Below are 27569 nucleotides of genomic sequence, written 5' to 3' on the forward strand. Positions count from 1 at the left end.
TTGCAGTCTTACTTTGGTTTCTCACGGTATTTTTTTTTTCCAGTCAATTCACAATGAATCAAATGTCCCCATTTTGGAACTCTGAAGTATTTATAATTGATCTCTATACATGTCTACAGTCTACTGCTTGTTTCTACTTAGACTTTGACTCCATTACTCATTTTGCCTCACAAAGTGAGTTGGTACTTTGGCAAAGGTTGGAAAGGACACTAGCCACCTGTGTGTGCACTGAAATCATGTACGCTTGAACATTTGGAATTTTATGTCCAGCCATAATCCACTTGCACATGCACTTTGTGGAAACTGTGGTCTTCAGAACTCTGGAAGAATGAGAATGGCGAAGTGGAAAAGAGTCCTGGATTTGAAGTAAACAGATGAGAATTCTAGGTCTGTACTTCACCTTACCATTATCTAACAATGGACCCCTGAACAAATCTCTCTGTCTAACATGAGGGGCTTGAAGTAGTTCAGTGATCCCCAGTATACTTTTATCCTATTAAACTGCTGACTTGAAAACCATTAGCTTATTGCACAGAAATTTATTGCTTTTTATTCATTAGAATGTAAAAGTTGAGGTTAATTTACATACAGTAAAATAAGCCTTTTTTGGTGTATGGTTATCAATCTTGATAAATGCTGACAATTATCAAGATTAACTGTCACCTTAACTGGTGGTGTCAAGCATTTATCAAGATTGATAGCCCCCAAATTTCCGTCATGCCCTTTTCAGTCAACCATTCCTCAACCCCAGCTTCTAGAGTGTTTTCTGTCCCCATAGTTTTTCTTATTCAGAACGTTACGTATATAGAATCATACAATATATTGGTGTAGTGTTTTGAGTCTGGCTTCCATTTAGCGTAGAAGCAATTTAATTTTAATTAGTTTTTTTCCAATTTAGAAGATAATACATGGTCACTGAGGGAATTTTGGAACTCAGCAAAAACTAGAAGTTGCCTTGAGATGAGAGCTGTTAACATTTTAGTGTATTTCTTTGGTTTTTTGTGGTGTTTTTCAATGTACAGGTGATCTGAATTTCCCTCTTTTCCCCTCTTACCCGTATAGGCAGAAGACACACATTTGGCCGTAAGTGTGAATTGCCGTTGATGAGTTTCAAAGTCAGTTATCATGCCTTGAGGCAGTACTCTGTAGACTTTGATTAGTTTTTGTAGTAGAACTGAAACTTCATTTCACAGATTAGTTGGAACCAGTGAAATGCTGAAGATCTGAATATTTTGCCTAAAATTAGGGTAGCCTTTAAAAAATAGTATGTACACAAATGGTGGCGTGCTAAATACATTGTTCTGCATTTAACAGTGGCTCTATAGTTAAAGAGATTAAAAACTTTATTTGTGCATGTTCGCAGCCCTATAAATCTGTGGGGATGAGAGAGAATGGGAAGATGTTAAGCATTCGATGGTGGGCTATGCTGTTATATAAAATAACATTACAGGCTTTGTACTTTTGTACTTCTCATACCTAAAGTAGCATCTTAGGTTTTATACTACTGGACATTTAAGGTGTCTTGAAAAAGAAAGTTTTAATGAGGTAGAATGTATATTCTATAAAACTAACCTTTTTTAAGTGTACAGTTGAATGACAGTGTGTTTACAGAGTTGTGTAACCACCGCCACAGTCTTCCTTCAGAACATTCCATTACCCCAAAGAAACCTCCGGCTCATTTGCATCGTTAAAGTGCTTTTTAACTGATGTATAAATATATGTTAGTCTTTGTAATAGCATTGCAATTTCTATGGCCTTGGGCTGAGTATAATTTTATTTTATTTTTATTTTTTGAGACAGAATCTTGCCCTGTTGCCCAGGTGGGAGCGCAGTGGTGCGATCTCGGCTCACTGCAACCTCCACCTCCCAGGTTCAAGTGATTCTCTTGCCTCAGCCTCCCAAGTAGCTGGGACAACAGGCATGCACTAACATGGCTGGCTAATTTTTGTATTTTTAGTAGAGACGGGGTTTTACTACGTAGGCCAGGCTGGCCTCAAACTCCTGACGTCAAGTGATCGCCCTCCTCGGCCTCCCAAAGTGCTGGGATTACAGGCGTGAGCCACCGCGCCCTACCATGAGTATAATTTTAAATAGAAGTTGAAAGTAAGTCACTCAGTTTCTGGCTCATAGGAAAGTTTCCATGATGTTCCAAGGGAATCTGTAAGCTCTAAGATTTCAATCATTTTCTGCAGAAGGTAGAGTTACTTTTTTGTTTTCTTGAGACGGAGTCTTGCTCTGTCACCAGGCTGGAGTGCAGTGGCGCAATCTTGGCTGGCTGCAACCTCTGACTCAGTGGTTCAAGCGATTCTCCTGCCTCAGCCTCCTGAGTAGCTGGTATTTCAGGCACGCACCACCACGCCCAGCTAATTTTTTGTATTTTTAGTAGAGACGGGGTTTCACCATGTTGGCCAGGATGGTCTCGATCTCCTGACCTCGTGATCCGTCCACCTCGGCCTCCCAAGGTGCTGGGAATACAGGTGTGAGCCACCGCGCCTGGCCAGAGTTAATTACTTTTAGAGCTGTCTGCTTCAACTGTGTAACTGTCTGCAAAACAAATCTCAAAGTACTATAATATTTCTATAATTCCCTGTTTAGCTTGATTTAATATTAAGTGGAATTTGAGCGTAATCTAAATTATGCAGTAGGTATATTAATGATGACCAACAGAATTATAGTAAAAAGTTGCGTTCAGAGGGTATGCTGACTTTTCAAGGTTAGTACAGAATCTTGTTAGTTGGTTTCATTGTGGAGATTTGTAATTGAAAAAACAGTAATCGTCTTAATAATGTATTAAATTAATACATTAAATTAAATGTATTAATTTAAAAATACATAGTTCCAGATACTTTAAAATGGTTGTTTTGCATATTTAAAAAGATAATTTTCATTAAAATGCTAAGGAATGAAGATTTAACTGAATGTCAAAATAAATGATCACAACAGCTTTTATTTTCATTCACAGATAGTTGCAAAACGTGGAGGGGAAGGAAGGCTGGGATTCTATCTTGCTGATGGTGATCACAGTTATTAAAAAGTCAGCTTAGGCCGGGCGCCATGGCTCACGCCTGTAATCCCAGCACTTTGTGGGGCCGAGGCGGGCGGATCACGAGGTCAGGAGTTCGAGACCAGCCTGGCCAACATAGAGAAACCCCGTCTCTACTAAAAATACAAAAATTAGCCAGGTGTGGTGGCACGCGCCTATAGTCCCAGCTACTTGGGAAGCTGAGGTGGGAGAATCACTTGAACCGGGGAGGCAGAGGTTGCAGTGAGCCGAGACCACGCCATTGCACTCCAGCCTGGGTGACAGAGTGAGACTCTGTCGCAAAAAAAAAAAAAAAAAAAAAAGTCAATTTAAATGCATATATTTCTTGTAAAGTTTCGTATTTTGTATTAGAAGAGCAACACATAATTACGAAAAATATGAAAGCAGAAAAGCACATCTTATCTATCTAGAGAGATACTGTCAAGGCCTTGGCTTTAAATACTTCCAGAAAACATTATTTTTCCGTATTTTTACTTTTATGTACCTGTTATTTTCTATGTCAGATATTTATGTGCCTTCTGTAAGATAATAGTTTAAGATGAGAGCCTGTTCTTTACTAGATTATGTATTAAGCTTCTATGTGTATTTCCTGATTTTCTTTTCCCAAGAACTCTATGAGGTTGGTTTTATTTTTTAATTTTTATTTTTTAGTAGAGATGGGGTCTTGCTATTTTGATCAGGCTGGTCTCAAACTCCTGTTCTCAAGCAATACTCCCATCTGGGCCTCCCAGAGTGCTGGGATTACAGGCATGAACCACTAAGTCTGGCCAGCATTAGGGATTTTTCAAAGTAACTTTTAGGATAGTGAGCTTACATTTTCATTAGGAGGAAAAGGGCAGACACTTTGCTGGATTATCACTCTGAGTAAGTTCTCTATCACAGTGTTTAAGGTTGTCAAATTAGCTTTTTTGTAGTGGGAAGAGCAGTATGCATTCATTCCATGATTGACCCCTAATTCTTGTAATAGCTTTTAACTGGCAGGATCATCCAGGTAAACACCTTGGTTTTTTCATATGCAGTATGAAGCAGTTGTATTTCCTTTAACCTATTTATAAGTTGTGAAATCTTTGCTAGTTTCTGTTGATGGCAGTCCCATCTACCTCTAGCAACTGTAACTAATTTTCATTGAGTACCCAGACTACTTACCAGACTTTGTAGGTGCCTTACCCGAATTTCCCATTTAATCCTGTCAACCACAGTGAAGTAGATAACACCACCATTTGAGAATACTGAGGCTAAGTGAATCCAGGTCTGTAAAGTTAGATGCTGATTCAAGATTCAGATTCTGACGCCACAGAACCAATTTCTTTAACCATTATGGTGCAATATTTTTTGAAGTACAAATTTAACCATTATGGTGCAATATTTTTTGAAGTACAAATATGTTTTGCCACATTATTACTAATTTTGAATTGTTACTAATATGAGGAGAATTATGAGGAATAAATTGGGAGGTTCCCAGAGAAATGATTTGAGCTATGCCTTTGCTTTAGACAAATCTGCTCTTTCTAATATGGTAGCTGCCAGCCATGGAGCTGAAATGTACTAGTCTGAATTGAAATATGCTTTAAATGTAAAATACAAATTGGGTTTCAAAGCCTTAGTATTAAAAAAATAATGTGAAACACCTCAATAGTTTTTTTTTTTTTTTTTTGTATGTTTGTTTTTTGTTTTTTGTTTTTTGAGCCAGAGTCTTGCTCTGTTGCCCAGGCTGGAGTGCAGTGGCACTATCTCGGATCATTGCAACTTCCGCCTCCTTGGTTCAAGTGATTCTCATGCCTGAGCCACCCGAGTAGCTGGGATTATAGCTGTGTGCCTCCACGCCCAGGCAATTTCTGTATTTTCAGTAGAGACGGGGTTTCACCATGTTGGCCAGGCTGGTTTCGAACTCCTTACCTCAAATGTTCCACCTGGCTCAGCCTCCCCAAGTGCTGGGATTACAGGCGTGAGCCACTGCGCCAGGCCAGTAATTTTTTATGTTGATTACATGTTGGATAATATTTTAGGTATATTAGGTTAAATAATATTGAAATTAATATTACCTATTTCTTTTCATGCATTTTGTTTTATTTTGAGACGGAGTCTTGCTCTGTTGCGCAGACTGGAGTGCAGTGGCGCAATCTCAGCTCACTGCAACCTCTGCTTCCCGGGTTCAAGCAATTCTCCCGTCTCAGCCTCCTGAATAGCTGGGACTAAAGGTGCCCGCCACCACGCCCAGCTGATTTTTGTATTAGAGATGGGGTTTCACCATATTGGCCAGGCTGGTCCCAAACTCCTGACCTTGTGATCTTCCTGCCTCAGCCTCCCAAAGTGCTGGGATTACAGGCATGAGCCACTACCTCCTCCTTTTAATCGAGATAATTTATGCTATCAGTGTATTTAACTTGCCTGCCATTCTCTATCTTCAGCGTTTTTTGCTGTCTATTTTGGGAAGATGAACAGAGGTCTCCATTAGTAAAATAGCTGATGAAGTTTATTATTGTTGGCAAAGGGATGCGCTCCCGTGTTGAGATTTCTTCAGGATCAGGAGCCTGAGAGGCTCCTGAATTCCTTTCTTAATCTACATAATTAATCATAGGTAGCTGTTTTTGGTTCCCTTTTCATATAACCTTTTTGTTTTTACAGTTTTTCAGGTTATTTTCAAGTCTTAAATTTTGTTGATATATGTACTTAGTTCATAGTAAGCCCTCAGTATATATTTTTTGAATGATGTGTAATCTTAGTAACTGCTAACTTCGTCATTTCTGATTTTGGTTCAAACTGAATTTAAATGATTTTTTTAAAGAAGTTATGTTTTGATCTTGGTCAAGTTCAGATACTGTCACAAAACTTTATGTATGTATAGAGGGAACTGTATAGAACTTAAACTCTGCAACAAGAAAGTCAGAATAGTTTTCTTTTTTTTTTTTGAGTCTAGCTCTGTCACCCAGGTTGGAGTGCAGTGGCGCAATCTTGGCTCACTGCAACCTCTGCCTCTTAGGTACAAGCGATTCTTGTGCCTCAGTAATTATTGTAGCTGAGATTACAGCCATGCACCACCACGCCCGGCTAATTTTGTATTTTTAGTAGAGATGGTGATTTGCCGTGTTGACTAGGCTGACCTTGAGCTCCTGATCTCAGGTGATCTGCCTGCCTCAGCCTCCCAAAGTGCTAGGATTACAGGTGTGAGCCACCATGCCCGGCCCAGAATAGTTTTGGGTGGCCATTTGGAACCATTAACTCATTCCATTTCAGAGAGAACTGTTAGATAATACATACAAATGGGTGAACCTAACAAGCCGAGAACATTACTGGTATGTAAGCAGTACTAGTAGACACTTGTGTATTCTTAAAGAAATCTTCACATCCTCATTGTCTTTTTTTTTTTTTTCAAATTCAGAACAGTTACAAGCTCAATACTAATGAATGCTGAATGCTTACCTTGAATAATTTTTTTTTCTTATTAGAGCTTACTCCATAATTGGCTGGGCGCGGTGGCTCTTGACTGTAATCCCAGCACTTTGGGAGGCTGAGGTGGGTGGATCACTTGAGGGCAGGAGTTTGAGACCAGCCTGGCCAACATGGTGAAACGGTCTCCACTAAAAACACAAAAATTAGCAAGGCATGGTGGCTGGTGCCTGTAATCCCAGCTATTCTGGAGGCTGAGGCAGGAGAATCCCTTGAACCCAGGGTGGGGGTGTGTGTGGAGGTTGCAGTGAGCCGAGATCATGCCACTGCACTCCAGCCTGGGCAACAGAGTGAAACTCCATCTCAAAAAAAAAAAAAAGAACTTGTAATAATTATTGTAATGTATAATGTAATTGGTAAATTTGCAGATTTTTTGAATTTGTGGAACAAGTATCTAGTGATTTGAAATAATTTTACTTTGTAGATTTAGTTGCGTAGATCTTTTTAAAAAGTATATTGTTTGAAGTTAAGACATTTTTTTGATTGCAGTAGCAGCCTTGACTATTTGGTACTTCTTGGAATCAAATTACAACTTAGATCTTTTAGGTGTTGTAAGCATCTTATAAGTTTATATCTTATAAATTTGAGATCCCTAGAGATGGAGAAATTAGAAGTGGGGAGTGGTGATGCACATATGTGCTGTATGGAAAACGTTGGCTGACAATAAGATATATGCTAACTCTTAAAAGTATACGTTTACATATACACATGTATAATTTTACACACACGTAAGTATGATATAAAAACTTAGTCTATTGTATTTTTTTCTTTTTTTTTCCCCTGGTTGCTCTTCACCACCTGGGTGTCTCACCTCCGCCTCCATATTAGGTAACCTTTGTTTGTAGCACATACACGTAGTTCCATATATTTCATCATGCTCGTAGAATTGGATATAGGTACGCATTCATTTACAAGTATAGGGTTTTTCAGTATTACTGTATAAAAATAGGATCATCCACATCTCAACTATTTTCATGTGGAGTATGATTTATTTTTTAAGGTTATATAATCATAAGAATGTATTAAATTCAGCCATTCCCCAGTTAATAGACATACACTTTGTTTTCAGTTTTTTGTCGCTCCACATAACTATTTCCATTGGATAGATATCAAAGAATGGGATAGCTTGGTGAAAGGGAACCTTTAAAAAAACAAAAAACTGTAATAAATGTTAAAAGATTGCTTTCCAAAAAGGCTTCTGATGCTTCCTGTGTTCTCCATCAATAATAAATGGCAGCTCTTTTTCTTTTTACCTGTGCCAGAAATTGGCTTTATGATCTTTAATTTTTGCCAGTCTGTTGGATGTAAAGGGATATCTCATTGGAACTTGATCCCAGTTGTGAATTTTAATGTTTGTTTGCCATTTGAACTTGTTCTTTTAAGACTTGCCTTTGTTTGCCATTTGATTTTGTTTTTCTAAGAATTGCCTGTCTTTTGCCCATTTTTTTGTTGGGGTGTCCTTTGTCAGTTTTGGATATCTTTTTGTATTATGGATATTAAGCCTCTGACCTTGAGTGTCCACTCTCTCACCTATTTAATTAGGTTATTAATTTTGAGATAGGATCTCAAAATAAATAATACTGTGTCACCCAGGTTGCAATGCAGTGATAGGATCATGGCTCACTGCAGTCTTGACCTCCCAGGTTCAAGTGATCCTCCTGCCTCAGCCTCTGGAGTATCTGAGACTACAGACATGTGCCACCATGCCCAGCTAATTTAGAAAAATTTTCTGTAGAGATGGGGTCTTGTTATGTTGCCCAGGCTGGCCTCCAACTCCTGGACTCAAGTGATCTTCCTGCCTCGGCCTCCCAAAGTGCTGGGATTACAGGTGTGAGCCACACTGTGCCCTGCCTGCCCATCCTTTTGATTTCTTTTCTTGTATTGCTGGTCATAGTGAGATTTTAGTTTTTAACATAATTTTTTTTTCCATTAAGGCATCTGGGTTTCCAGTCCTGGTTAAGACAGTCTGTGCCCAGATTATACATACAATTTCTTAGGTTATGTTGGAGTTTTATTTTTACATTTAAATAGTACGTTAATATTTTTGCATATTTGTATGTATAGGCAGTTATGCTAGTGCCATGTATTAATCATCTCTGTTTGAAAGTTGTTTTTCTTGCATGTGTGTCTCTCCTTAGCTGGATCTCCCTCACTTCTAGGATTGGGATGAGAGGTTGATGCTCAGCATCCTGGAGGTCTGGATCCCATTCCAGATTGATAGACCCTCCTGAGAATTACTCCAAAGAGTCTGGGGTGTTCTGGGAATACCATACAGAGATCTCGAGAAAGGAACATTGTGATTTGCTTTTTGGCAAATAAGGCCAGTTAGGGATCTTATTTTCCTTACATTACTGTTTTGGATTCTTTCTTGTTATACACAGTAAGTAGTGGGATCTGAGACCTTCCAGTGAAACCACTGTATGGTAGTGCCTTCATTTAGTGAGGCTTTTTTTTTTTTTCCTTGCCCTGATAAGGAGCCCTTTAGATAATCTGTTAACTATGTAGACAGTCCAGAAACTTTATTATGAATCTTTTAAATTACTTTACCTGTCATAAAAGCTCCAGGAAGATTTACCATGGTAGTTGTGGGGAGGGAGTAGCTTTAAGTACTCCTAGCACATCTTTCAGTGTCAGGGAGTACCCCAGTTTAAGAATCTTCACCTCCTTTATTTTGCAAATAAAGAAGTTGTTGTTGTTTCAGGAGACCGGTCTGTTGATCTGTCTCCCTATGTTGCCCAGGCTGGCCTCGACTACTAGGCTCAAGTGATCTTCCCGCCTCAGTCTCCTGAGTGGGTTGGGATTACAGACCCTCGGGCATCCTTCTTGAGAACTTTAAGGTTACCTAGATAACGATGATCACCCAGATCTGGGAGACAAGTCGGACTTTTGCAGCTTGAGATTCTTTTTTTTTTTGAGACAGAGTCTTGCTCTGTCACCCAGGCTGGAGTGCAGTGGCGTGGTCTTGGCTCACTGAAACCTCTGCCTCTCGGGTTCAAGTGATTCTCCTGCCTCAGGCTCCCAGGTAGCTGGGACTACAGGTGTGTACCAGCATGCCCAGCTAATTTTTGCATTTTTAGTAGAGATAGGGTTTCGCCATGTTGGCCTCGAACTCCTGACCTCAGGTGATCTGCCTGCCTCGACCTCCCAAAGGGCTGGGATTACAGGTGTGAGCTGTCGTGCCCAGCCTTCAGCCCGAGTTTCTTATCTGAACCATAAAGCACAGAAACACAGTTTCTCAGTTCTCCTGGTCATGGCACATAGGTCGTAGTACCATTCTAGATGTATGTGAGAGAAGTTAATTCATTACACACAGTGGATGCCTTACTGCATTGGGCTGTATTCTCCTAGAATCCTGGTTAAAAAGGATTGTTTGCTGTGTTCAGTTTTCTCTTTCATTTTGAAAATCCTGTTAAATGGATCATGCTGTGTAGGGTGCAGAGCAGGACAGCAGATGAGATTCTGACTGTGGACGTGTTGATTTTAGGTGTCAGTAAACTATGGGTGGAGATGTCTGAATAGTTGAAAGTTGGGTTTAGAATCAACAGAACAGATTGTTTTTCCATATATAGATTTGGGAAATTAGTGGAAGATCAACCAATTTTTGTATTTTTAGTAGAGACGGGGTTTCACCATGTTGGCTAGGTTGGTCTAAAACTCCTGACCTCAGGTGATCCACCTGCCTTGGCCTCCCAAATTACTGGGATTACAGGCGTGAGCCACTGTGCCTGGCCTCAGTGCAATTTCATTATACATAAAACAGCATCAGTTGTCAGAGGCACTGTACCATGAAGAAAGAAGAAATGTGCCAATTAATCTGAACAATGGTTGTCTTTATTTTTTAATATTTTTATTTAGTTATTGAAAGATATCCTTCTAACAGTCCCATACATAAAATGGGAAGTTCAAGCAAAAGAAATTCATTAAAACATATTCATATTCAGATATCTGCGTTTCTTCTAAAAATATCTTCCTCAGTGCCATGGAGAGTATTGATGTTGTAAACCTACTTTAAAAGTGCTCTCCTGGCCGGGCGCGGTGGGTCACGCCTGTAATCCCAGCACTTTGGGGGCTGAGGTGGGTGGATCACGAGGTCAGGAGTTGGAGACCAGCCTGGCTAATATGGTGAAACCCTGTCTCTACTAAAAATAAAAAAAAGTTAGCCGGGCGTGGTGGCACGTGCCTCTAGTCCCAGCTACTCGGGAGGCTGAGGCAGAAGAATTGCTTGAACTGGGAGGTGGAGGTTACAGTGAGCTGAGATCAGGCCACTGCACTCCAGCCTGGGCCACAGAGCGAGACTCTGTCTCAAAAAAAAAAGTGCATTCCTCTGTTGTCTCCAGGATTTTCTTCCAATAATTTTTACTCATTTTGTGAGCTTTGATCCTGGTGCTTTCTAGATTTTATCAGAAGGTGTCAACAGACAAACATTCTGATAAGAAACTGCAGTCATTCCTAAAGTGGTTCTTCGTTGGTTTGCTGACTGAAATGCTCAGGGGTTACCATCAGGTGCCACAGAAAATCGCAAGCAAACCAAGTTTGAGTACTAAAGAGTGACATTTATGTCCTGACTGACATGTGGCTATCAACTATTCTAAGATGCCATCCATTGTAAGAAGCATCCTGATTTCAGAGATGTTAAATCATTCAAATTGATGGGCTGGAAAGGTAGACTGGGGCCAGAGTATGAATCAATAAATAAACTGATAATTGATCAAGGGATAAAAAGTGATAATAAAATCCATTGTGGCAGTTGGGGAAAAAAAAAACCCAAGGTACTGAATTTTGCATGAATTATGTTAGTACCTTTTTCTCATGGGCTATATATTTTGTAATCAAATTTATCCACTCAGTAATATTTAACTGATGTAGTTGGGGTAAATGGAGAGTTAACCTAGTCAGAGGAAAGACCCTTCACTGTCTAACAAACAGCCCAGTGTCTCTAATAAAGAAGGATTTATTTTAATCAGTTTATCTTTAGAAATACAGTAAATACTTTACCACAAGTTTGCATCAGGAATTAAGCCATGAACTGCACTTTTTTCTTTTTTTAACACATTTGAGAAGGCATAAAAAAAGTAAAGTTATTTCTGACTGTTGTGCCAAATCTAGAGAGAAAAATAAAATGTTTAAATTTCATGCCAGCGATTCATGAGAAGAGAATTAAAAAGAAAAACAGTAGTCTTAAAGCTGGAGTGACAAACTATGTAAGAATACTTGATCAGGTTTGAGGGAAGCAGTAATGTGAGTCTGATAATTCCTTTTGCTTACTTAAGAGAATAAATGTGAACTAGAGGTGTGATTCCTGACAGGTCTCCTGCTTTACCATGAAACTTTTAATAGGTTGGAATCTTGAGACTGGAGTAATTAAAAAGTTGGATTAAGCCAAGGATAGTTCCTAACCTCTATTTAGGGGGATTGTATTGTATTTTTTTTTTTTTTTTTTCTGGCCTTTTGTTGGCATTAAAAAAGAAAAAAGGCAGTTTGTTTTGCAATCAGAAAACTCTTCTAAGAAGAATTTTGAAATACGAGAGTTACACTTTTAGGGTGTAAATCTTCGATTTTTTGGTTCTGGACTTGCCTTTTAAAACTTCGAATTCAGGCTGTGCTGTTTCTGATTACATTTGGTAGTCTGCCAAATATTAAGGTTTTAAAGTTTCTGTTTACTCCTTTATAAAGCTTGTTTACTCCTTTATAAGGAATGTAAATTTACTGTTGTAATGAATTGCAGTGGTAGGAAGGCATCAGTGGGTCTTAAAAAAAATCTAAAGTAATAGATGAATTTGTAATCATAGTTACTTTCCAGTCAAAGGAATTTTTCTAGACTAGGACGGTATATTCTTAATGGGTTTATTAGGAATGTTCCTGAAGGGACATCTGTACAGATTTCTAAGCCACAACTCAATCAAGATATCTGATCTATTGATCAGTATTTCAAACATTAAAATTTTCTTTCAGCTTGAATCTAGGTTTTGGACAAGATAATTGCCTTACCAGTTGTGAGTTAGTTTTTAATACTTTGGGAACCTTGCCTTAATATCTTTTTATGATAGGTGCCTTATTTCCCCTGATTAACATTACTACCAGACTCAATCTTTTAGAGTTTAAAACTATATGAATTGGCAAAAGGATTTCATCATTTGGTTCATAGTGATTTAGTGAAAAGAGCTCAAGACAGATGAGATTTTAAATTTGTACTTTTAACGTAGGGAGTGAAACTTTGGGGCTATATAAGATGTGTATTGTTTCAACTTACCTTTTTTAAAATGAGTGGTTTATAAATGATATTTTGTCTGCCCTCATACAGTGTCATTAGGTGACTGTTTCACAGCCAGGGTCCATAATACATCTGTTCAGATTTTTTGCTGTATTTGTAATATTAATCTTTTAACTCCTGAAATATATTCATACCATGTTTCTTTCTGTTTAGCCTATAGGATTTTTTTTTCCACAACGGCTCCTGTCAAGTTGAGAAACTTCTTGTTTTTCAGCTGTATTTTGTAATTTCAAAAATATATTCATAAAGTAAGCAGATATCCTGTGTACTACTTTTTCCCACAGGCCATTTAAGCACCTGTCTAAAAAAAAATGAGTAGATCTTTATAGTAAGGTAGGATCTGCAAGACACAAACTGAAGAGAAAAGCAAAGTTCAGAACAAATTGTAGCAAATGTTTAACACTTTAAAGGAGATTTGTATATTATTAAAATTACATTTTTTCCTGTGAATTACTTGTTCACCTAGTTCATATCCATCGATACGTTTTCCATCAGCTTGTTCTTACTCACCTAAGAATATTTGAATTGGGGATTTAACCTTGTTGTATGCTGTTTCACCCCCTGCCCCCTTTTCTCCTTTGTATGTGATGCTTTTATATTTTAGCTTCTGGGTAGTATATGTTTATCAAACTTTGTGGCTTTTGGGTTTTGTTTTTTTTTGGTTAGAAGGGCCTTCCTTACTGCAAGTTGTAGATAATTGGCTCCTGCTTTCTCCTGGAATTGTTACTGATTTTTTTTTTTGAAGTTTGAATGTTTTATCTCTTGATTTTTTTTTTTTTTTTTTTTTCTGGTGAAGACATCCCATTTCTGTTTTCCCCAAGAATTATTTAAATGTTCCAATACCACTTTAAAAAGAGTCCATTCCTTCCCCATTTGTAAATTCCTAAGTGACTTTAGGCCTACTTTGGGAATCTGTGTTCCTTTAAAATATCTTTTCCATCTTCATTATTGTAGTTTTAAAATAATCTTTAAGGTTTGGTAAGTATAGAGTGTATTGTTCCCTCCCATCCCAGCACACCCCCACCCCATTTTAGAAGTTTCCTTTTTGAAGGCTTTCTTTTTTAAAATTTTTTGAGATAGGCTTATTTTATTAGGTCCCTCCACCCCAAACACATACACACTCTTAATATTTCAGTGGGATCCCATTGAAATTATAGGTTAATTTTAGGGGCATATTGAAATTTTATAATATCAAGGTCTCTAAGAACATGATGGTGTTTTACATTTTCCTAAATTTTGTATTTATATTTATTAGAGCTTCAGACATTTTTGTACATAGCTTCTGTGCATATTTCTGTTGTTGAGGACACTTGTAGGATTTTTTGGTTGTTGCTGTAAGTAGAATTTTTTTGTATAAAATTTTTATTTTACAGCTGCCTGTTTACATGTAGAAGGCTAATGGATTGTTAGTTAACTTGCTGCTTAAGTGGATCTTTGACTAGAACCTTTTTTTAAAAAATTGTTTTATACTAGATTGCTTTTGAAATTAGTTCTTCGGATAGTGCTTTTTCACTGCTCAAGGATTCCTTCTACTCCTTCCATCCCTACTTTCATTTTACACTTAATTTATGGCATTTTTTGTTGTTTTTTTTAGACGGAGTTTCGTTCTTGTTGCCTAGGCTGGAGTGCAATGTGCTATCTTGGCTCACTGCAGCCTCCACCTCCTGGGATCAAGTGATTCTCCTGCCTCAGCCTCCCAAGTAGCTGGGATTACAATCATGCGTCCCCACACCCGGCTAATGTTGTATTTTTAGTAGAGATGAGCTTTCTCCATTTTGGTCAGGCTGGTCTCGAACTGCCCGCCTTGGCCTCCCAAAGTGCTGGGATTACAGGCGTGAGCCACTGCGCCTGGCCTAATTTATGGCATTTGTAGTTTTTTATTACATGATGCCTATTTGTTTTGTCAGAGTTATGTGGGCATTTTAAGATTTTTTTTTTTCCGCCTATCCATAGCAAGCTGTGAACATTTTAAGATTTTGAATACACTTCAGATGTGTTATACTGACTAGTTATTAATGATTATCTTAAATTATAGTTAAGAGTTTCAAATGTAAACATTATTGGACTGTGTGAGTGAACAAGACAAGTGACCATTTAATAAGGATGGCTTGAAATCTTCTGTGCCTGCATATGTATGGGCAGAAGAAAAAGAAATGTCAAAGGCTTTGTTCTGAGAAATATGGGACCTGAGCCAGGTGGGTGTGAATAGGAAGAGAGACAGTCAAAATCCACAAAGATTGGATGGAGACTTAACGGCATAAAGGCCCCTGCCATGTGCAGACAAATGTGGCTGTTACTGGTGTCTCCTGACTATCGGATTTTGGCAAAGACCCAGCCCTGTCAATCTGGGTCTCTTGAGCAGGCGGGGAGACCTAGCATCATTCTGGTGGCTTGGGAGTACAAAAATACATTTAAAAGTATTGACTGTGTCCTGTATCAAGTGGACTAAATTTTAGAGAAATCTGGCCATTAGAAACACCTTTGTCTAGAATTTAGGACTTGGGGATTAGATTTTATGGAGTAGGATGTTAGAAATTGTTCACTACAGTCCAAATAGATTTTAAGGACTAGGTGTCAGGCCTTACTCTAGTAAATCTTATGGCAGACTGATACTAGCAATAACAGTAGATGCTCAAGGGCCAGGGCGTGGTGGCTCACGCCTGTAATCCCAGCACTTTGGGAAGCCAAGGTGGGCGGATCACGAGGTCGGAGTTCGAGACCAGCCTGGCCGACATGGTGAAACCCAGTCTCTGCTAAAAATACAAAAATTAGCTGGGCGTGGTGGTGTGTGCCTGTAATCCCAGCTACTCGGGAGGCTGAGGCAGGAGAATCGCTTGGACCAGGGAGTTGGAGATTGCGGCCAGCTGAGATTGCACCACTGCACTCCAGCCTGGCAACAGAGTGAGACTCTATCTCAAAAAAAAAAAAAAAAGTAGTTGTACAGAGCTATGTTTTAAAGTTTGTGAAAAATGTGCACTCAAAGTTGATACTGATGTTTATGAAGTTTATGAAGTGTTTGTGGGAAAGGTAGAAGTGTTGATTTTTAGATAGGTTTTTATTACAAAGGAGAGTGAGAGATTATTATAAAGGTGAGAAAGCAGTGAAAGTTTCTAGTGATTTAGAGTTCTGATTTGAACTAATCCACTATGAATTATACAGAGACTAGAAAGATTAATTTGTGAGACTTTTCAAACTTTGTGAGAGTTTGTTAAAGAACTAGAACACGTTAGTGGAAGTTGAAAATATGGCTGTCTTCTGATGGAAGAGATGCTTTACTAATATTCATAAACATGGAAATTCCCAGTTTCTGAAATTTGTTAAAAAATGGCAGGGGTGTAATACAGTTATATTTGCTGGCACCATAACTGAATGCACTGACCAAAGTGATTTTTGAAAGTGAATGTGGGCCAGGCGTGGTGGCTCATGCCTATAATAATCTCAGCACTTTGGGAGGCCGAGGCGAGTGGATCACCTGAGGTCAGGAGTTCGAGACCAGCCTGGCCCACATGGCAAAACTCTGTCTCTACTAAAAATACAAAAAAATTAGCTGGGTGTGGTGGTGTAGTCCCAGCTACTGGGGAGGCTGAGGCAGGAGGATCGCTTGAGCCAGGGAGGTGGAGGTTGCCGTGAGCCCAGATCACACCACTGCACTCCAGCCTGGGCAACAGAGCAAGACTCTGCCTCAAAAAAAAAAAAAAAAAGGAAGTTAATGTGCCCTACTAGAAATGGAGAAACTGGCCAGAAAGTCATTATTATAGCATGGTCAGATAATCAGAGCCTGAACTAGGGTGGCAACTCTTAATATTTAAATTTAGGGAGGATTAATTAATAAATATCTCCAGAATTGCAAGGCAGGAGCTACTATAGCAGTCTTTTTTGTTTTTTTCTTTGAGATGGAGTTTTGCTCTTGTCACCCAGGCTGGAGTGCAGTGGTGTAGCCTCGGCTCACTGCAACCTCCGCTTCCTGGGTTCAAGCGATTCTCCTGCCTCGGCCTCCTGAGTAGCTGGGATTACAGGCACCTGCTACCACATCTGGCTAATTTTTGTATTTTTAGAAGAGATGGAGTTTCACCATGTTGGCCAGGCTGGTCTTGAACTCCTGACCTTAGGTGATCTGCCTGCTCTGGCTTCCCAAAGTGCTGGCATTACAGGCGTGAGTCACTGCACCGGGCCTACCATAGCAATCTTCAAGTGAAAGGTATTCTGGGTTTTAGGCCTCAGTGAGGATGTTTGCATAGAAATGTCCCATAGCACACAAATAAATGAGACAACAGGCAGTTGGAGCTGGAGAAGAGAACTGAGCCATTTCCACTGCCGGTTTATATTTTATAGTCTTAATTTGCTAATTTGCTTAGAAAAATGTCTAACACAGAGTACGCCCTTAAAAATTAGTTGTTGTGGGTTTTTTTTTTTTTTTTTTGGAGATGAGGCCATACTGTGTCACCCAGGATGGAGTGCAGCAGCATGGTCATGGCGCAGCAGCATGATCATGGCTCACTGCAACCTCTGCCTCCCAGGCTCAAGCGATCTTCCCACCTCAGCCTTCCAAGTAGCTGGGACCACAGACACGCCACCAGGCCCAGCTAATTTTTTTATATTTTTGGTAGAGATGGGATTTCACTGTCTTGCCTAGGATGGTCTCAAACTCCTGAGCTCAAGGTGTCCGCCTTTCTTGTTCTTCCAAAGTGCTGGGCGCCCGGGCTTGCTTTGTTTTTTATTACTTAAGTTACCCCTCTTCCATTTACTTTGTAAGTTTCAAAAAAAAAAAAAAAAAAAAAACAAAAACAAAAAAACATTTTTTGTTGTTGTAAGTTTGCCTTTTCCCTTTATGCTCTTCTTTCTTTTGGGTTTATTCCTTCAAATCTCTTTAGTGTTAGTTAATGGACTTTTGGGAAGGAGTGAGTTCATTTTTGCCTTGCTTTGACCAGGTACTATACATGTGTTTATATAGCTAGTTTGCCTTGGACATTATGGAGTCTAGTGTGATAAAGATGTTTTAGAAAAGTATTTCCTACGTACCCCATGGTTGAAAGTGTGTGTAAGCATTTGACTAACATTCAGTAATTTGCAGTTCTGATTCATAGTAATATAAAGTCATTTAATGTTAATTGTAATTACATAAGTGCCAAGGACTGCTTGCCTATGGTTACATAGTGGTGGAATCAGGATATCAGCAACAGTAATTCTACACCCAAGTCCTTTGCTCTTTCTTGAGTATGTCAGATCTTATGGTTTCTTTCAGCTGTATTAATCAAAGGAAGATAGAGTAAGAAGGCTAATTTTAATAGTAATTTTAAGGCTGAAAAATGACCACCAATTGTTATTGAGAATCTGTATTCATTACAACATCATCGTGAACAGTGTACTCACTATAGCCCAATTTTCTTTTAAGGGAAGGGAAAGAGAAGTATGTAGGAAAAATAAGATTAAGTTAATGGCAAAGATAGTATTCGAAATGGACTCATGCATTTTACTGAAGGTGGACTATAATATTGATAACATTTATAACAAAATTGGGTTCTTACTTTGTACCAGGTACTGTGCTAAACATTACTTCATTTACTTCTCATAATTTTTCATTAGGTGGATGATACTGTAATTAATTTCATTAGATCAAAACTGTATTCAAGAATATACAAGTGATAGAGCTTGGGTATGAATCCTGGCAGCCAGTACTCCAGAGCTTGAACTCTTTATCACAGTAGTAAATACTGAACTCTTAGTCACAATACTAAATAACTGCCTTGCTGAACTAATACCTGAGATGTTCCAGGGATGTACATTTACTTTTGCTAATTCCTAGGTAGATGACACCAGGTGAAAAATGAGGTTCAGAGAGGTTAAGTAACTTAAAAGATCATATGTCTCATAAATGGAATAGATGGAAATCAAACTCACATCTGCCTAATTCTAAACGTTGTGTTCTTTCAGTACTCTCTATTACCTTTGTATCTCTAATACAACCTTTTAGAGTTATGAAGTGCTTTAATATATATGCTTTTATAATGTTTTTGTGTCTTGCAGGGATTTATCAAAGATGTTCATGAAGACTCCCTTACAGTTGTTTTTGAAAATAAGTAAGTTATTTTTGTTGACAAAGGCCTTAATTTTAGAGATGGCAGTGCCAAACTGTTTGCTTTTGGGTATTCCTACTGCCAGTGGAAAAATGATTTTGCTTTTGGGGGGTGGGAAGGTTTGGTTGTGTGATCATAAGTCTAGTTTTGATAATTCTTTATCTGTTTTTCTGTCCATAATTGTCACTTTTTTCATAACTCTCTTCTTTGCCAGAACATGTATAGATATGAATCAGTTTTGCACAATAGATGGCACAAATTAGATGATAATATGCTTAATACTTAAAAGTCCAGAATTTTCAAATGATGTTGTAGAAGGTTTTCCAGTTGACTACTGGTCATCAGAATAAGTGTTAAGCCATCTTTAATTGCCTGAGGGGTATGTAGTCTAAAAATGGGAAAGACAGCATGGTGGGCTTGGTTAGGAAGGGCTATAAAAGAGCGCTGGGCTGGGTGTGGTGGCTCATGCCTGTATTCCCAGCACTTTGGGAGGCCGAGGCGGGCAGATCAATTGAGGTCAGGAGTTTGAGACAGCCTGGCCAACATGGTGAAACCCTGTCTCTACTAAAAAATACAAAAAAATTAGCTAGTCATGGCGGGGGGCGCCTGTAATTCCAGCTACTTAGGAGACTGAGGCAGGAGAATCGCTCGAACCCGGGAGGTGGAGGTTGCAGTGAGCCGAGACTGCGCCATTGCACTCCAGCCTGGGCGACGAGAGCGAAACTCCATCTCCAAGAGCACTGTTTAATTGATGGTCAGAAAAAAACTGTTCAGCTTCCACTTTTAAGCTGTTTCTGGAATTGCCTGAAAAGATCTTTGCCTAACAGCTGCTTCATGTAGAAACAAGTGTTGAGATGATTTCTATCTTTGAGCAGCTGCCATTTGGACAGTAATGGTGAAAAGAAAGCATCCCCAAATCTTTTACTTGTCAGCTGCTACTTTGCCCAGCCTTGGCAGATAGAAACTTGAGGTACATTTTATGTCATAGTATACTTCCCAGACATATAAATGACCTATGAGAAATTAGAGTAGGGAATAATTTTTTACTTTATAATTTCAGCTTTTAAAATACAACATAAAAAATGTCAGTTAACTGCTAAATTGGTTTAATACATTCATATTTGCTACAGAGTTAAAAGTAAGCTTTTTCTAGGTTCTAATTATAATGTATGTATCCACTGTAGGAAAGATAAATGGAACGTGAGAAAACGAAATCTTTTGTAATTCAGCTATTCAAAATAATTGCTGATAATTTTCTGTATTTCTGTGAACATGTATACTAAAAAGAATTACACAGTTTATATTGTTACGTAATCTATGAAATTGTGTTTCCTTTATTGATAGGTCATGTAGTTGTGAAACTATTTGAAATAAGTTGATACCACTACTATTTATTGGGCAGCTGTCCGAATCAAAGTTAGTCATCACTGTGAACTTAGCTTATTTCATTTGCAGAATAATGTATGTATTGCTCTTACGATGAGTAATTTGGGAGAATGTGTGTACTGCTCTTAGGATGAGTAATTTGGGAGGTAACGTACAATTGTTAACAATTATGTTAATTATGAACTTCATTAAGAGTCATACAAAATCTGTTCTACTTCAGTAACTAATTACTTGTGAAATTATTAATAGTATGAATGTTGTTTTTCTTCTCTTTAGGGAAAGCTAAATGATTAACTTGAAAAAGTATGCAGCACCAGGTGTAGACTATATATTTTTAAGTTGTTAATACACCTTTTCTAATCCTTCAGTTGGCAACCAGAACGCCAAGTTCCATTTAATGAAGTTAGATTACCACCACCACCTGATATAAAAAAAGAAATTAGTGAAGGAGATGAAGTAGAGGTATGTATTTTTAAGTTTATTTTCTTGTGGTGTCTATTTTTTTGATTTAAGTAAATACTCTTTTAGGAGAATTAGCTTAGTTGATGGAGGATAAGTCTAATTCCTTTTCTCTATTCTTTCTGTTGGTGGTAATAGCTGTGTGATATAGCAGTGCTTGAGTTTTGGAGTTAGAATCGGTCTCACCTGTCCCATTTTTAGCTTTGTAGACTTTAAATTTATCATTATAATTTGGAAGTCATGGATGATAGTGCATTTGAATTCTTAAAAGAACCTAGCATAGAACTCTATGCACTGTGGTGTTACCCTTTTCCTTCTTTTTGCTGATTACTTTAAATAATTTAACGATTTGCCTGGGTGTCTTTATGAGGTGTTAATAGTTATTCTTTTACTATAGTGATCATTAACAGAGTTCATATGTAACAATGTGAAATATTGTAACTAGCTTTCTGCTTTCTACAATATTCTAGAAATGTCTGAGGAAAAATCTAAAAGTACAGAAAAGCAAAAAAAAAATAAAAAAGGAGGGAAAGAAAAATCACAGCTCACAGATGAACAAAACACTGTTCATGCTGTGCATGTTCTTTCAGGCTTGTCTCAGCATCCCAAAATGATGGGATTACAGGTGTGAGCCACCGTGCCCGGCCCTACAAACATTTTATTTTATTTTATTTATTTATTTTTTGAGATGGAGTTTCCCTCTTGTCTTCCAGGTTGCAGTACAATGGCGCGATCTTGGCTCACTGAAACCTCTGCCTCCCAGGTTCAAGCGATTCACCTGCCTCAGCCTCCTGAATAGCTGGAACTACAGGCGTGTGTCACCATGCCTGGCTAATTTTTGTATTGTTAGTAGAGATGGGGTTTCACGATGTTGGCCAGGCTGTTCTCGAACTCCTGACCTCAGGTGATCTGCCTGCTTTGTCCCCCCAAAGTGCTGGGATTACAGGTGTGAGCCACCGCGCCTAGCCATTTACAAACATTTTAAAGGTACATATTCTGTACTAAGCATACTTTGCAAATGATTTCGTTATCTGCCAATTTTATTTTACTTTTATTTTTTGAGATGGAGTCTCACTCTGTCGCCTAAGCTGGAGTTCAATGGAGCGATCTCAGCTCACTCCAACCTCTTCCCAGGTTCAAGCGATTCTCCTGCCTCAGCCTTCTGAGTATCTGGGATTACAGGTACCCACCACCACGCCCAGCTAATTGTTTTACTTGTAGTAGAGACAGGGTTTTGCCTTGTTGGCCAGGCTGGTCTTGAACTCCTGACCTCAGGTGATCCGCCCACCTCGGCCTCCCAAAGTTCTGGGATTACAGGTGTGAGCCACCATACATGGCTTGATTTTTTAATAATAAATTTTGTTTGAGCTCTCATTAATCTAGATAATATGCTAGGAAGTCAAAAATTGCAGCACTTCAATCCCTGACAACCTTAACTTAGTGTACCCACTTTGGTGGAAGTCAAAGATAAAAGAGTGAGTAAAGTGAATGCTTTACTCATCCATGAGGGACTTGGCTCATGGCACCCTGACATAATTTATACTTTGCTTTAGTTAAAGCAAAATAGTACACAGTGAACTTAGTGCAAATAATTAAAATCCAGGCAGAATTTTTAAATGGCAATAAGTTAAGAAATAACTTTTTGTAAGAATACCTGTAACTATCTGTGTGTATTAGAGTTCTTGAGGAAAATGTTACTGGTGGCATCTGGGGGAGACACGAGGAAACAAAGTGGTGAAGTGACTGCTGCAAATCAAGGAGTGTGAAGTGGGGTCCTTGGTGGGTGCTATATATGGCAGTGATGCTGCAGATTACTGTGTTCATTTGGACTTCAGATTTTATTGAAAATGTTTTTCTCAATATTGTATCTCTTTATAATAGTTTCCTGTGAGAATAACGGGCTTGATTCGTTTTCATTTTTCAAAATTTATTTCTGGTACAGTGTTTTTTGGATTTTGAGTAAGCAAAAGTTAGGTCAAGCAAGGAATGATGTAGGTTTGGACATGTTCTAGAATTAGAAATGTGTTGCACTCAGTTTTGAGAGTAATGCTTCTTACACTTTTTTGTTGTTTAGACACTTAAAATTGGTAGCGTCAAGTCTCAGATTAAAGGGAAAACTACTCTTGGTGGGGTGCTGAGGGTGTTGTTACAGTGTACTTTTTCCATTCCTGTCCAGGAGGGTCCTGCCCTGTTCCTGAACGGTCTGTGGCTCACCCCTGTGGTCTGCCTCCGCTTCTGTGAAGAAGACATTTTTGTTAGAGACTGAATGATTTAGCAATTGAATCTAGAGTTTTTTTAAAATTTCACGTTATGTTTTATGATTCAGCTCTGGTCAAATTTGCCTCTAGAATTTTGTAAGTCATTATCTGAAATTAAGATGTGATTTTTTTTTCACTTTTGAAAAATTTGAAAATTCATATAAGGAAAAAGTTTAAGCATAATCTTGCCACCCATAGGATTTTGTTTTTTTGTCACCGTTTATTAAGGATTTATCGATGTTACGTAGAGTGTTTAGAAACTCGGAGTTAGTGCTTTCCCAGGTAACGTTTCGAAAGCCTCCTCCCCTTCTTTAAATTTAAAGTAATAAAGCTTAATGTAAAAAATGAAATGGTAAAAAATTATATAAAGTACAAAGTGAACCTTCCATCTTAATGTAGGTGTACTTGTCCACCCACCCTATCTTAGATCTCATTTACCAGAGTTGATTCTCTCGTAAGTTTTTTATTTGCATGTATAAAGGACATATTTAAGTTGAAAAAAAAATTGGGATTAAGTTATATATTTGTGACTTTTGTATTCACTTAATTAGGACAGCAAACATTTTCATGTCTTCTCATTTAAATTTACCTCATTTTTTGTAACCACCTCAAAATTATTTGGTGTGGATATATCAAATTAAAAGACATTGAAATTACCAAATTTTTTTGCTGTTAGCAAAAGAAAACAATGCCAGAGTTAAAGTTAATATTCTTATGCAAGTCTGGTAGTATAATTCCTAAGAGGTTAACATTTTTAAAAGTATTAAAATGTACCATTTCATCCTCCAAAAATGTCTTCAGAATTACCACTTTATACTTTTATTAACACTGGAGGTATCTTTTTCATACATTAAATGACTGTATTATATTGTTCATATGTACAGTTTTGTAAACTTGGTGGATGGAAACTGATGTCTCCTGAATTCTCATTTCCTTAATGAATAGTGGTATGGGAACATCACTTAAATTAGTTGGTTGGCTCTTAACCCCTTGTTCTGTGAATTGTCTTTTTTTTGTGTGTGTGTAGTTTTTGGTGTAGGAAGTCCTTGCATTTTATGGCTGAGTTTTATTTTTTTATTTTATTTTATTTTTGAGATGGAGTTTTGCTCTTGTTGCTCAGGCTGGAGTGCAATGGTGCAATCTCGGCTCACCACAACCTCCGCCTCCCGGGTTCAAGCGATTCTCCTGCCTCAGCCTCCCTAGTAGCTGGGATTACAGGCATGTGCCATCATGCCCGGCTGATTTTGTATTTTCAGTAGCGATGGGGTTTCTCCATGTTGGTCAGGCTGGTCTCAAACTCCCGACCTCAGGTGATCAGCCTGCCTCGGCCTCCCAAAGTTCTGGGATTACAGGTGTGAGCCACTGTGCCCGGCCCTGAGTTTTTATCTTTTTTGTGTTTTTTTCTTAGGCAATTTTATTTTTTATTTTTTGAGATGGAGTCTCACTAAGTTGCTCAGGTTGGAGTACAGTGGCACAATCTCAGTTCACTGCAACCTCCACCTCCCGAGTTTAAGTGATTGTAGTGCCTTGGCCTCTGAGTAGCTGGAATTACAGGTGTGAGCCACCATGCCCAGCTAATTTTTTTATTTTTAGTAGAGATGGGGTTTTGTGATGTTGGCCAGGCTGGTCTCAAACTTCTGGCCTCAAGTGAACACCCGCCTCGGCCTCCCAAAGTGCTGAGATTATAGGCGTGAGACACTGCGCAGGCTTACTTTTATGTTTGTAAATTATGTTTTTTACATCTGCTTCCCTGCACTATTTTCCCCTTATACCGGCGGGGGTGGGGGGGGTGGGTGGTAATCCTTTTAGGTTGCTTCATATTTGATCACCTTGGTTACGAAATGTAATTTTTTGGTCAATAAATACTTTTTCTTAAAATTTTTCTGGGATTGTGCAAAATCGCAGAGGTAAACTGACATTCTTCAATCCATACTTACAGATGGTAAGGCTTGATTGTTTACTGGTTTATTATAAAGGATACAAGTCAGGAACTGCCAAATGAAAGAGATGCATGAGGCAAGGTCGGGGTGAGGGAAGGGGCTTGGAAAGTAGAGCTTACATGACTTCTTTGAGCATGCCACATTTCCAGCCCATCAATAGATTCACCAGCCCGGGAGCTCTGCCATCATGCTTTTTAAACAGATTATTTCAGAGTCACAAAACGGTTTGTGTCCTCTTCTTAACTGTGTGAATACTTTATTAGCTTGTCCAAGGTTAGTCTGGAGGTTGGGAAGCTGATAACCAGTTTCATTTTTTGTTTTTCCAAATGTATTCACAGGGTTTGGTCAGTTTTGTGCCAACTCACAACATTCTTCTGCAGTTCTAGGAATCCTTCTTTGAAGGAAAGAAAAGGTGACTTTGCCCCTAGCAATAAATTTAGAACAAAAATGATCCAAGAGAGAGCTTTATTAAGCTTGTAAGGTGATTTTTAAAGACTTGAGCCATAAGAAATTTCCATTCTTGTAGGTCAGAAATGGTTAAATATTGACAGTTTCATATGGTTTACACTAACATTTTGTTACATTAAAAATATATTGGTTGCTTAAATACAGGGTTTGCCTTTCTAGCCCCTTAGGAAATTTACATGAAGTTATAGCACATAAAGTAAAGTCATAGCCCAGCAGTGGACCCAAGAAGACATCATATGATTTATAGTAGAAAGTTAATTTTGAAAAGGTCTAAAATGGAAATATTGATTTTTATACCTAATTAGTGGCTTTTTATTTGCGTTTTAAAAAGTGGTGGCATCTCTTTAAAAATGTTCATAACACTTAATAGTAAATATTTCATAAGTATTTGCTTAATGATTGATTTTTGCTGACTAAAGATTGCTAGAAAAATATGCTCAGCCTGTAAAGTTTGAAGGTGATGTGAAAATGAAGAGTTCTTTAGATTTCATTTACATTGGGTATCTAGTACAGTGTTTTGGGCTCCTGGAAGGGCAGTAGAAATATCCCTCGTCCCTCATTTCACATGTAACATTTTTGCTTTTTATTTTAGATATCTGCCTTGCTCAGCAAGTAATATATACGCAACACACACAGACATGTTACATAGTAAGCCTGACATCTAAGGTGATAACGTGTTTTTTTTTGTTTTTTTTTTGTTTTTTTTTGGGAGATGGAGTTTCGGTCTTGTCCAGGCTCTAGTGCAATGGCGCCATCTCGGCTCAATGCAACCTCTGCCTCCTGGGTTCAAGTGATTCTCCTGCCTCAGCCTCCCAAATAGCGGAGATTATAGGCATGTGCCACCACATCCAGCTAATTTTGTATTTTCAGTAGAGATGGGTTTTCTCCATGTTGGTCAGGCTGGTCTCAAACTCCTGACCTCAGGTGATCCACCTGCCTCGGCCTCTCAAAGTGCAGGGATTACAGGCTTGAACCACCACGCGCAGCCCTGATAACGTTTTTTATAAGGTTTCTTCCTTGCATTTAGCATATTTGAAATTTTAAAAACCTGTTTTTGAACTGTGAGGTTTTCTGGTTTAGTATTCATAGTTAAAATAGGAATTGGCAAGTTTTTGTTGTCGTGGCATATGCCTTTCCTTTTCTAGTCATATGGCGGATTGTCAGGCATTATGGTTATATATCTATATATTATATTAAAATGTTGGGATAGGCGCCTTGAGAGAAATTGGATTAAAAAAGAGAATAAAAATTATCTGAGGTAAGACACTCCTTTCTTTTACAACTTTTTAGATTTTTTTTTTTTTCCAAATTTTATTTTTTTGAGAACAGGGTCTTACTCTGTCACCCAGGCTGGAGTACAGTGGTGCCATCATGGCTTACTTACAGCCTTGACCTCCTGGGCTCAAGGGATCTTCCCTGCTTCAGCTTCTTGAGTAGCTGGGATCATAGGCGTGTGCTACCATGCTGGGCTAATTTTTGTATTTTTTGTAGAGATGAGGTTTTGCCATGGTGTCCAAGCGAGTCTTGAACTCCTGGGCTCAAGCAGTTGCCCACCTCAGCCTCCCAAAGTGGTGTGTGCTACCATGCCTAGCCTAATTCAATATTTTATTTAAATAAAAGATACACATGGATTATTTACTCTACTTTTTAAAAAGTTTTAAGTTTGATTCTTTTGGCTAGTCTGAAGTTTTTAGCTGTCTGTATTTAGATGTAGTTTTTCTCATCATACCGAGATACCAAGATCATTGTTAGTCTTACTGCTTGGGAAATGCTCACACATAAAGGAGAGACGAACATATTCTTTGTTACTTGTTTTTGTCTTGCAGAGTGGCCAGTTTCTAGGACTTGATATAGTAAAGAAAGTTGGTAGGAAACTGATTTGTGAAAGTATCGGCCTTAAAGGTGAATGAGATAATACTATTATTTAGGTAGAGAAATCATACATGTTCATTCCAGATGTTAAACTTTTCTAATGCGCGTTTTCTTCTTAAAATGTAATAATACAAAATGGCACATACATAATAGCAGTACTCAATAAATGTATTTCACATGTTGAAAATGGGTCCTTATGATTGATTATTTAGTTTAATAGTAAATAATAGGAAAATTTATTTGGAAAAATGGAAATATAGTTAATTTACTGAAGACTGGTAAAAATTCTCTGTCTTTGATACTTATTCTTAATTTGGCTACTTGAAAGGCATAGGTTGGGCCGGGCGCAGT

The 27569-nt window shown here is 38.3% G+C and overlaps 1 protein-coding gene and 1 long non-coding RNA gene across 7 annotated transcripts in view; both read left to right on the forward strand.

Moving 5' to 3' along the window:
- FXR1 (FMR1 autosomal homolog 1) overlaps positions 1-27569 on the forward strand; it is a 64769-nt gene that overhangs the window by 2292 nt on the left and 34908 nt on the right. For all 6 annotated transcript variants that reach the window (XM_009239570.4, XM_009239571.4, XM_009239574.4 and 3 more), the window contains 2 exon segments: positions 18786-18838; positions 20590-20683. In XM_009239570.4, the coding sequence (XP_009237845.2) occupies positions 18786-18838; positions 20590-20683 (147 nt within the window).
- Positions 86-15704, forward strand: LOC134761066 (uncharacterized). The gene is made up of 2 exons (XR_010139322.1): positions 86-387; positions 1063-15704. It is a non-coding gene; the product is annotated as an uncharacterized LOC134761066 (long non-coding RNA).

The sequence above is a fragment of the Pongo abelii genome, chromosome 2 (assembly GCF_028885655.2).
Source record: "Pongo abelii isolate AG06213 chromosome 2, NHGRI_mPonAbe1-v2.0_pri, whole genome shotgun sequence".
Taxonomy (NCBI): Eukaryota; Metazoa; Chordata; class Mammalia; order Primates; family Hominidae; genus Pongo; species Pongo abelii.